The sequence below is a fragment of the Salvelinus sp. IW2-2015 genome, unplaced genomic scaffold, assembly GCF_002910315.2.
Source record: "Salvelinus sp. IW2-2015 unplaced genomic scaffold, ASM291031v2 Un_scaffold3976, whole genome shotgun sequence".
Classification (NCBI taxonomy): domain Eukaryota; kingdom Metazoa; phylum Chordata; class Actinopteri; order Salmoniformes; family Salmonidae; genus Salvelinus; species Salvelinus sp. IW2-2015.
This window is the reverse complement of record NW_019945249.1, coordinates 9,201-21,437: the sequence shown is the minus strand read 5'-3', so window position 1 is coordinate 21,437 and position 12,237 is coordinate 9,201. Positions and strand designations below refer to the sequence as shown.

The 12,237-nt window shown below is 46.5% G+C and overlaps 1 protein-coding gene across 1 annotated transcript in view; it reads right to left on the bottom strand.

The window, feature by feature from the left end:
- Window positions 1–8,231, bottom strand: part of LOC112076741 (type II inositol 3,4-bisphosphate 4-phosphatase) — a 43,197-nt gene extending 34,966 nt beyond the window's left edge. The window contains exons 1-2 of the mRNA XM_024143425.1: window positions 7,908–8,231; window positions 941–985 (exon numbers count right to left, since the gene is read on the bottom strand). Of these exons, the coding sequence (XP_023999193.1) occupies window positions 941–985; window positions 7,908–8,010 (148 nt within the window). The 5' untranslated portion in view covers window positions 8,011–8,231. The remainder of the gene's footprint in view (window positions 1–940; window positions 986–7,907) is intronic.
- Window positions 8,232–12,237: the final 4,006 nt, after the last annotated feature.

Here is a 12,237-nt window from a genome sequence, read left to right as displayed (position 1 = left end):
GACAGTCAGGAAGAAAAACCAGAAACCACTCTACTGTACGACAGTCAGGAAGAAGAACCAAACCACTCTACTGTACGACAGTCAGGAAGAAGAACCAGAACCACTCTACTGTAAGCAGTCAGGAAGAAGAACCAGAACCCTCTACTGTATAGGACAGTCAGGAAGAAGAACCAGAACCACTCTACTTAACGACAGTCAGGAAAGAAGAACCAGAACCACTCTACTGTACGACAAGTCAGGAAGGAAGAACCAGAACACTCTACTGTACAGACAGTCAGGAAGAAGAACCAGAAACCACTTCTACCTGTACGACAGTCAGGAAGAAGACCAGAAACCACTCTACTGTACGAACAGTCAGAAGAAGAACCAGAACCACTCTACTGTACGACAGTCAGGAAGAAGAACCAGAACCACTCTACTGTACGACAGTCAGGAAGAAGAACCAGACCCACTCTACTGTACGACAGTCAGGAAGAAGAACCAGAACCCCTCTACTGTACGACAGTCAGGAAGAAGAACCAGAACCCCTCTACTGTACGACAGTCAGGAAGAAGTGAGTCTAGTCTTTGATGTATCGGCTGGGGCGGCAGGTAGCCTAGTGGTTAGAGCGTTGAACAGGTTGCAAGATCAAATCCCCGAGCTGACAAGGTAAAAATCTGTTGTTCTGCCCCTGAACAAGGCAGTTAACCCTCTGTTCCTAGGCCGTCATTGAAAATAAGAATTTGTTCTTAACTGACTTTTTAAAAAGTGTGTGCATGTGTATGTTTGACCGGTCTCATAGTGGCGTCATGTCAGTGATAGGATGTGTCTGGCTATCTGAGCTCTGACTACAAGGTGAAATTGGAACCCTGTGGCATGGAATAAGATGAGAATCACAGAGAGAGAAGAACAGAGAGAGGACATAGAGAAGAAGAACAGAGAGAGAAAAACAGACACTTACCCAGGCTGAACTCCACATGGGGCAGCTTGGGAATCAGGATAACACCTGTGATACAGAGACAGAGAGAGAGGAAGATCATTAAGAGAGAATACAAAGCTGTTCACTCATGAAAAATGAATAATCTGAGATAATTCAGACACCACACACACAGGCGCGCAGACACCGAAACACACAGACACACCGAAAAAAAACACAGACAGACACAGAAACACGCACACACACACACACATTTCACTGCAAAGGGCAAAACCATCTATCAAATAACCATTAATCTCCATATTAACCACGATGCCCTCTACGACCATTTCATTTAGGCTTTTAACGAGGTCGACGAGCATGGCACCTCTCCTCCAAATGAAACCCAAATGAAAGGCAATAAAATCCAACACCACTTCAGTGCCAGTCTTTCCATTCACTCTACGGTAGTAAGCATGGAAAATACCTTCCCCCATCATCAACACAATATGTCTTCAGAGAGGTTTAACACTGTGGCTATGTAACGGCTCAGAGCGAAACGCTTCACGTGTGATTGATGGCCCGGTTCGCTTTAGATTATGCAAACGGGCTGCAATCTATTTATCCGATTGCGGCGTGTGTCACAGCCAGAGTTCCCCGACATCCATCGCCCTGAATGCCCAGCTCCCCCCTCCCCACAACCACCCCAATGGGGAACTAATGGAGGAGGCTGGGTGGTGGGGAGGGGGGATGCCATCGGTTGTACCCACCATCTGATGCCAGTATGACGGGTATCATCGAGGCATGAGCTCACCATCATACCTGGAGGGCTGCGTGCCAAGGGAGAAACTTACACACTCTCTGCAACACACACACACACATAAGCAGAAACACAGACACGCACTCATAAGCACACGCACACACACACACACAGTGCACCCCCCTCGTCCTCGTTCCGCAGTGCCTGGGCAGAATTGTCCTCTCTCCCAGCATCGTCAACCTGGCTAATGAAGCGTGGGTACTCTACACGTCTTGACGTATGGGCCGGGTGTTACAAACACAGCACTCTTCTAGCGAAGACAGAACATACCATTAGGTTACTAACTCATTTTATTATCAGTAATCACTAGTTAGCTTAGCAGGATAGGAAAATTGTCTAATTCACGCACTTGTCAAGAGAAACATTCCTGGTCATCCCTACTGCCTCTGATCTGACAGACTCACTAAACACAAATGCTTCATTTGTAAATTACTTCTTAGTGTTGAACTGTGCCCCTGGCTATCCACTGCTAAATGACGTAAACGTAAATGACTGGTGATGAAACTTGAATAGTCTGTATGGTGAGAAGAAAATACCCTTGTCAGAGATCATGGGACAATGGCAGCTGTTGGGCTGCTCAATGCCCTCTCTGCATCACTTTACCATAGGGGACAGCCAATCACAATCAGACACTTTATATCTCTCTCTACCTCACAGGGCTCTAATCACTCCACCAATCAGACACTTTTACATCCCTCTCTACCTCAGGGCTCTAATCACTCCACCAATCAGACACTTTTATATCCCTCTACCTCACAGGGCTCTAATCACTCCACCAATCAGCCACTCTCTCTACCTCACAGGGCTCTAATCACTCCACCAATCAGCAACTCTCTCTACAGGACTAACCCATTTAATTAAACTGTAGGTCTACAGGACTAACCCATTTAATTAAACTGTAGGTCTACAGGACAAACACATTTAATTAAACTGTAGGACTACAGGACAAACACATTTAATTAAACTGTAGGTCTACAGGACTAACCCATTTAATTCAACTGTAGGTCTACAGGACAAACACATTTAATTAAACTGTAGGCCTACAGGACTAACACATTTAATTCAACTGTAGGTCTACAGGACTAACACATTTAATTAAACTGTAGGTCTACAGGACTAACACATTTAATTCAACTGTAGGACTACAGAGATCAGAAAGTCAAGAGAGATACTCCTTTCACTGCTGAAGTCAACATGTGGCCACAACTATCCAAGATGATATTGACTTGCCTCTAAATTGTACACCAAATTACAAAATTATGTATCAATAGAGAACAGAATCCATGCACCTGCAAAGCTGTACCAACTTCCACTACCAGGGACTATGTAATTGACCCCTTACAGGAACTGAATTGACCCAACCGCTGCCAAACAAATTCCTAATTAGTTTGCCTCTAATTGCACCAGGAGAGAATTAGCCAGGTGTATAGACTAGACTAGTTGATAAACTAACAGGTGACCCAACTCCAGTGTGTTGGATTAGCATGGAGAGACAGAGGAACACAGGTGCAGTATAATGTGCAGCCTACGCTACTCCTCTGGCGTCATAAATATGGAAATAGACCAATGAGGGGGGTCCTTGGAGATGCACCGGAGGACACCACACACACGCAGCATGCATACACTCAAATCAGGCACACACCACACACACACACACACACACACCACACACACACACACACACACAACACACCACACACACACACACACACACACACACACCACACAACACCACACACACCACACACACACACACACACACACACACACGGACACTTGCACAGACTAACACACACACCGGAGGGTGCCCCGCCAAATGAGTGTGCCCATCTGTGATACGTTTCATATGAATCTAGAAATAATAGCTCTGGTATAGGGAGGAGGGAGGAAGCAGGGGTAATGTATTCTGAAGAGCACAGGGTGATTTTTCTGGGACGACAGCCCTAATGAACCTCCAAAGGATTGTTGGGGGGGGGGGGGGTCTGTGTCTAGCAGATGCTCGTTTAACCTCCCTCCCTCCTCTCTCTCTCTCTTTCCTCCCCTTCCAACGTGTTTACCACTTCGGGCCGGAGTCCTGAGCCCGTAACTCGGAGAAAAGTGGGAAGGCGGAGGTCGGAACTCGGGAGGAAGACCCAGGTGGGAATGCTGCTCATTCACAGTTCTCACAAAATGATGCCAGAGAAATTCCTCCTCCTTCCCTCCCACCATACCTCCCACCTTGCACGCACCTACCTCCCCCTCAGAGCGTAGAGCGAGCGGAAGCCACGCGGTGAGAAAATGAAGCAGTTTCCCTGAGAGGGAGAAGCCTGGAAAAGCCCTGGCGTGGCTGTGAAGGAGGGTTAGCAGCCGTTGTTACGACGATCTTAATCACCTCGCTTATCCCTTTCATGAATAGATATTACATTTAAGAGGCCGGGCCCAAGACACAGTCATGTTTTTTTCTTTTAATATAATTTACCTAGGAGTAGGGGAATGCATTGAACGCATTACCCATAATTCACTGCCTGCCGAGGGCTCAGTGGGATTTGAAACTTGGGAGAGAAAAAAAATCTCTCGCCGTCTCTCCTTTTTCGGGAGAAATTGCCGTTACAGAAGAACACCTGGACTACGCTGATGATTCAATCACCAGAACGACAGCAGCTAGCGCGGCCTGCTGCTGACACACACCTGACTCGATTGATGTTTTAACAAAAGGCCCAATAACCGTAAGTGGTGGTACAATGGGGAGAGTGAGTTACTGTCACATTAAGGCCCTGGGATCTACTAGAGAGAGGACAGACAGTTAATGGTGGTGGAAGGATTTGTCACCTACGTTTAATGAAGCGGCGTGAAGCGGCATGTTAATGAGGTGGTTTTAGACTGGTGAACCAGGAGGGATGGATAGACGTCAGAGGATTAGGTGGTAACATCCAGACCAGTAAAGGTTCAAATCCTAGATACTAAAGGTGGATTTGTGTATCCACAGCTTGGATAATGGATTGATAATGAGGTTATCTAACTATAAGCTATATCCTGCTTGTAACACCATTATGCTGCTTGTAGCGCCAGAAACACTACGATAACGTAGGCCCATGAGTCAAAGCTGATATGATTCATACAGGTGACTGTTCAAAACTGTGTCAGTCAGGGTCAAAAATATAATGGATTCTGACCTTTGACCTCTTTTAGAATTTTGATGTGGAGCGTATGGGCACAATGAATACCAAACTCTTTAGTCTAGGTGACCTGAACGCGCCAAGGCTGTCTCATTTCACCCAATGCTGTTCCCACTGCCTCTTATCTTCTACGTCAACCCAGCGACAAGAGAAACAAATTCACCTTGTGATTGGTAATGGGAGGTTGTCAACCTGTCTGTGGCTCTGTAGCTCTATAATTACCTTCTTTGTTCAATTCCCTTCTTCCGTTTCCCCCTCCGCACTTTGAGAAAACAAAAACGGAGGTGTTCAACGGCTGCGTCCCAAACGGCACCCTAACTCCCTACATGGGACAGGATACGTATGGGCCCTGGTCAAAAGCAGTGCTCTATAAAGGGAATAGGGTGCCATTTGGAACGCACATGTTTCAGAGCAGAGGTGTTCATTATTACTGATTACACACCCACTTAAAGTTGGGCTGGAGGGAGGGATGGAGGGAGGAAGAAGGGGAAAAAGAGCTTTACTTGACAGGAAATTATCTTATTTTGACATATATTTCAAAACATCCCCTGATCCCATAAGCTGTGATGAGGAGAGGAACGAAATAGAGAGAGAGGGTTTGTGTGTGTGTGCTCCTTGTTCCTCATTCTTCGTTCATTTTCATAAAGGCTTCAATCACTAGCTGTTACCCTTCAGAGAAGACATCCGAGTTTAGCGTGCTACGATGCTAAACAATACTGAGCCCTATGGTGAAACTGCAGTATTTGTCCTTCTGAAGAGCCATGGCATCAGCCCCAGGAGGAGACAGAATGGAGGCTCAGTGCCACCACTGAAATCAACGCTTATCTCATTATCATGCACCTGGAGTGATGACCACGGGAGATGTATTTTGCCTCTGCCAAAGCTTATTAGTGACAACAGTTTGGCCCACACGGTGGTTTTTAAGATCCTTCACACACACACACACACACACACACACCACACACACACACACACACACACACACACACACACACACACACACACACACACACACACACACACACACACACAAAAATATAATTTGTTCTTAAAGAGGTACAAACGCTTGTCACTGTTGTGGTACCCTTTAAGGTACATTCTTTGTACCTTTAGTTCTAGGTACATAATTGTACCCTTGCAGTTTGTACCTTAAAAGAGCCAATAGTGTATCTTAAGGGACAAGTTGGTTCTTTTTAAGTGGCAAAAATGTACCTCTAAAAAGGTTCTGGGGTGTTGTTTTAACACTGTAGGGTGTAAAACTGTATTTGCATATTTCAAAGGGTGCCTTTCAGATTAATTTTTGAGTTATCAGTACCACCCATGACTGTGTTTGCTAGTGACAGAGACATGGTTGTTGCATTCAAGGCTTTCAGTCTTCTAGCTTTCACCAAGTGAGTGCCTAAGTGAACATTTTATAATTGAAATTAAACTCTAATGACAATACATATATCATATAAGGCCATACTTTGAAAGTCCATTTTTACCCCAACACAGTGATCTGAAACTGCTGGATTGCAGGCCACATCAGGCAAGTCACATTATGCTGGCTTGCAAAATGCTTTTTAATTCCTATTGGAATCCAGCCAGAGTTAGGATATAAAAAAAATGTGAACTTTTAATCAACTGCAACCTGCATTTAGAATGACTGCCAAGGTAGACAAATTGATTAACAATCTAAACGGGAACAATCTCAGTAACGCTTGCAAGAAGTCCAACTGCTAACAAATTGGATCAGTTTAGAAAAATGTATGATATTTATCTTTATATTATTTTTCACTGTTTATAGACTTTCTTTTTTTTCTATTGTGTTATTGACTGTACACTTGTATATTTCATGTGTAACTCTGTGTTGTTGTTTGTGTCGCACTGCTTTGCTTTATCTTGGCCAGGTCGCAGTTGTAAATGAGAACTTGTTCTCAACTGGCCTACCTGGTTAAATAAAGAATAAATAAAAAATCTTTGTGTAGCATACGATCAATCAATCAATCTGCATGAAAAAACACACATATTGAAACAAACAATTCTGAAAATCCCCCTGCAATAGAGCATGCCAGGCGGTACCCTAAAAGGAACCGAACAGTACCATGTGAGATCATTATGTGTACCTTTGAAGGTACATTGTGCATTTTGATATTTTTCTACCCCAGGGAACAAGAGCGTAGGCATAGACACGCATGCACACACACACACACACACAAAATCATGTATGTCAATAAGCTTCAGACTAACAAATATAACCACTGGGCAAAAAATGATTGAATCACTATATAATATCCAATAATAAAAATATTAATATATGCTATTTAGCAGACTTTTATCCAAAGTGACTACAGTGCGGCCTGCATACATTCTACGTATGGTTGGGCCCGGGAAACAACGTTGTTTTCAATGTTATTTCAACAAAAACATTAAATGMGATGACGTTGAATCCACGTGGAAAACTGATTGGACTTGGAAAAKGTCATCAACGTAAGGACATTTTGTCTTTTTTTCACACAACTTGGAACCTAAATTCAATGACATGGTGACATTTTCTATTTATTTCACGTTAGTTGACAACTGAACCAAATGTAAACCAAAACTAGAAATGACGTGTGTGTCCAGAGGGGTAGAATGCAGAGAAGTGGAGCATGAGGAGTGGAGGTTAGATGAGGAGAATTGAGGACACAGGTAAAGGGAAAACAGAGAGAGAATGAATGAGAAAGCAAATAGGAGAGGGAGAAAGAAAGAGAACGAGATAGACAGCGAGAACGAGGAGAGGATGAACGAGCAGTATTCTAAGAACGAGTGAGTGAACTGAAGAGAGACAAAAGCTGTGTCTACAGCAGGGAAGGCCAACTCCAGTCCTCAGGGGCCTGATTGGTGTCACACTGTTGCCCCAGCTAACACACCTGACTCCAATAATCAACTAATCATGATCTTCAGTATAGAACGCAATTAGTTTAATCATCTGTGGGGATGGGGGGGAAAAGGGTGACGGCACTTTGGCCACCGAAGCCTGGAGTTGCCTATGATCTACAGTAAATGTAGAGCTCACCAGCTCCGGTCAGTCCATCTCCTCCGGTCAGCGGCTCCCCCTCCTCTTCCATCATGTCCACCCTGCACTCACGGCCGAGGTGCCGTGTCCCACCGTCCTCCATATCCACGGCTCTCCCCCCCCCTCCTCCAAGGAATGCCACGGTCCAGTCCAGCTTAGTCCCGGCTAGCGCTTCCTCGCGAATCCTTGCGAAWGGCTTTGAGGCAGATAGGATCGTCTCTCACTCTCTCACTGTCGCGCCGCTCTCTCTGGCAGCATAAAATACGCCTTTAAAAACGGAGGAGAGAGAGAAGTGGGGGTCCAAGAGTGGGGAGGGAGGGAAGAGTGGGGAGGGAAGGGTGGGAGGGGATGAGGGACTGAGGCAGGGAATGAAAGAGAAGGCAGGACAGAATTGATGTTAGGTGCGATAAACAGCTCAATCCATCAATCTTGTGCTGTCAGATGGAGCACCTAAACTAGACTGGTGGAGGCAGGCAGGATGGGACGCTGACGTTCTCTCTCTCTCTCTCTCTCTCTCTCTCTCTCTCTCTAACGCACTGCCACAGCTAGATCCAGGCAATGCAGCAGGGGACTCTCTCTCTTTCCCTCTCTCGCTCTCCCTCCCCTTTCTCTCTCGCTCCCTCTCTGTTCTTCTCTCTCTCTAAGAAAGGCAATTAACAAGACTATGACTGCTGAGCTCCTTATGGGACATAGAGAGAGAAGAGAGAGAGAGAGAGAGAGGAGAAGGAAAGAGAGAGAGGGGAGGGGAGAATAAGATGCGTGCAACTGTAGCACAGAGTGAGTCTTGAAAGCGACAGAGACAGATATTTTTGTTACATTGTTTATTTCACTTTTGTTTACTATCTATTTCACTTGCTTGGGCAATGTAAACATATGTTTCCCATGCCAAGAAAGCCCTTTGAATTTAATTGAATTGAGAGAGAGAGATTTGCCTTATCATCAGGTAACTTCCACAAAGCTGTGAACGATCTGAGACAAGGCAAGAAGGGCATTCTATGCCATCAAAAAGAACATAGAATTCGACAAACCAATTAGATCTGACTAAAGATACTTGAATCAGTTATAGAACCCATTGCCCTTTATGGTTGTGAGGTCTGGGGTCCGCTCACCAACCAAGAATTCACAAAATGGGACAAACACCAAATTGAGACTGAGGAATTCTGCAAAAATATCCTCCGTGTACAATGTAGAACAATGCATGCAGAGCAGAATTAGGCCGATACCCGCTAATTATCAAAATCCAGAAAAAGAGATGTTCAATTCTACAACCACCTAAAAGGAAGCGATTTCCAAACCTTCCATAACAAAGCCATCACCTACAGAGAAATGAACCTGGAGAAGACCCCTAAGCAAGCTGGTCCTGGGGCTCTGTTCACAAACACAAACACACCTCACAGAGCCCCAGGACAGCAACACAATTAGACCCAACCAAATCATAGAAAAAAAAAAGATAATTACTTGACACATTGGAAAGAATTAACAAAAAAAACAGAGCAAACTAGAATGCTATTTGGCCCTAAACAGAGAGTATACAGTGGCAGAATACCTGACCACTGTGACTGACCCAAACTTAAGGAAAGCTTTGACTATGTACAGACTCAGTGATCATAGCCTTGCTATTGAGAAAGGCCACCGAAAGCAGAACTGGCTCTCAAGAGAAGACAGGCTATGTGCACACTGCCCACAAAATGAGGTCAAAAAACTGATATGCACTTCCTAACCTCCTGCCAAATGTATGACAATATAGAGACACATATTTCCCTCAGATTACACAAAGAATTCGAAAACAAATCCAATTTTGATAAACTCCCATATCTACTGGTAAACACCACAGTGTGCAATCACAGCAGCAAGATTTGTGACCTGTTGCCACAAGAAAAGGGCAACCAGTGAAGAACAAACACCATTGTAAATACAACCAATATTTATGTTTTCTTTTCCCTTTCGTACTTTAACTATTTGCACATCATTACAACACTGAATATATATACATAATATGATATTTGAAATGCCTTTATTCTTTTGAAACGTTTGGAAGTGTAATGTCCACTGTTAATTTTTATTGTTTATTTCACTTTTGTTATTTATCTATTTCACTTGCTTTGGCAATGTAAACATATGTTTCACATGCCAATAAAGCCCTTAAATTGAAATAGAAATTGAATTGAGAGAGAAAGACCAGGGGAATAGCTGTGTTGGATATCCCGTGGGTTTATTATGAGAGGAGATGGTGCAGTGCTGAGGAACGGTCTGAGGATGGTGCAGTGCTGGGGAACGGTTTTGAGGATGGTGCAGTGCTGGAACGGTTCTGAGGAGGTGCATGCTGGGAACGGTTCTGAGGATGGTGCTGGGGAACGGTTCTGAGGATGTGCAGTGCTGGGAACGGTTCTGAGGATGGTGCAGTGCTGGAAGGTTCTGAGGATGGTGCAGTGCTGAGGAACGGTTCTGAGGATGGTGCTGTGCTGGGGATTGTTCTGAGGATGGTGCAGCGCGCGGAACGGTTCTGAGGATGGTGCATGCTGAGGAACGGTCTGAGGATGGTGAGTGGATGGTCGAGGTGTGCGTGTGGGAACGGTTCTGAGGATGGTGGCTGGGGAACGGTTCTGAGGATGGTGCAGTGCTGGGAACGGTTCTGAGGATGTGCAGTGCTGGGAACGGTCTGAGGATGGTGCAGTGCTGGGGAACGGTTCTGAGGATGGTGCAGTGCTGAGGAACGGTTCTGAGGATGGTGCAGTGCTGGATGGTTCTAGATGTGCAGTCTGGGGAAACGGTTCTGAGGATAGTGCAGCGCTGGGGAAACGGTTCTGAGGATGGTGCAGCGCTGGGAACGGTTCTGAGGATGGTGCAGTGCTGAGGAACGGTTCTGAGGATGGTGCAGTGCTGGGGATTGGTTCTGAGGATGGTGGCAGTGCTGGGGAACGGTTCTGAGGATGGTGCAGTGCTGGGAACGGTTCTTGAGGATGGTGCAGTGGGAAACGGGTCTGAGGATGGTGCAGTGTGCTGGGAACGGTTCTGAGGATGGTGCAGTGCTGGAGGAACGGTTCTGAGGATGGTGCAGTGCTGGGGAACGGTTCTGAGGATGTGCAGTCTGGGAACGGTTCTGAGGATGGTGCAGTGCTGGGGAACGGTCTGAGGATGGTGCAGGCTGGGGAACGGTTCTGAGGATGGTGCAGTGCTGAGGAACGGTTCTGAGGATGGTGCAGTGCTGGAACGGTTCTGAGGATAGTGCAGTGCTGGGGAACGGTTCTGAGGATGGATGCAGTGCTGGGGAACGGTTCTGAGGATGGTGCGTGTGCTGGGGAACGGTTCTGAGGGCGGCGGGGGGGGGGGGGGGGGGGGGGAGGGGGGGGGGAGGTGGTGGAGGGATGGTGCGTGCTGGGAACGGTTCTGAGGATGGTGCAGTGCTGGGGAACGGTTCTGAGGATGGTGCAGTGCTGGCGGTTCTGAGGATGGTGCAGTGCTGGGGAACGGTTCTGAGGATGGTGCAGTGCTGGGGAACGGTTCTGAGGATGGTGCTGGTGCTGAGTGGGCTGGGGGGCGAGTTCGGACGGGGACGTGTTCGTGAGGATGGTGCAGTGCTGGGAACGGTTCTGAGGATGGTGCATGCTGGGGAACGGTTCTGAGGATGGTGCAGTGCTGGGGAACGGTTCTGAGGATGGTGCAGTGCTGGGAACGCGTTCTGAGGATGTGCAGTGCTGGGAACGGTTCTGAGGATGGTGCAGTGCTGGGAACGTTCTGAGGATGGTGCAGTGCTGGGGAACGGTCTGAGGATGGTGCAGTGCTGGGAATCTGATGGATTGGAGTTTGAGGATGGTGCAGGCTGGGAACGTTCTGAGGATGGTGCGTGCTGGGAACGGTTCTGAGGATAGGCAGTGCTTTGGGAACGGTTCTGAGATGTGCATGCTAGGAACGGTTCTGAGGAGTGCAGTGCTGGAAGGCTAGATTGCAGCTGGGAACGTCTGAGGATGTCGTGGAACGGTTCTGAGGATTGCTGTGCTGGGGAAGGTCTGAATGGTGCAGCATGACAACTCCTCCAACAGTACTACAGGTGTACAGGAGAGAGGGATAGAGAGAAGGATAAAGATGACTGTGCTCGTTCGACAAAACCTCATTGATTGGCCAAGTTGTGTGTGTGTGTGTGAGTCTCTGAGTGTGTCTTCATATGAATTGGGAATCGAATGTGTTCATTTAAGAGTTTGAGATTGTATTCATCCGTGTGTGTGTGTGTGTGTGTGTGTGTGTGTGTGTGTGTTGTGTGTGTGTGTGTTGTGTGTGTGTGTGTGTGTGGTGTGTGTGTGTGTGTGTGTGTGTGTGTGTGTGTGTGTGTGTG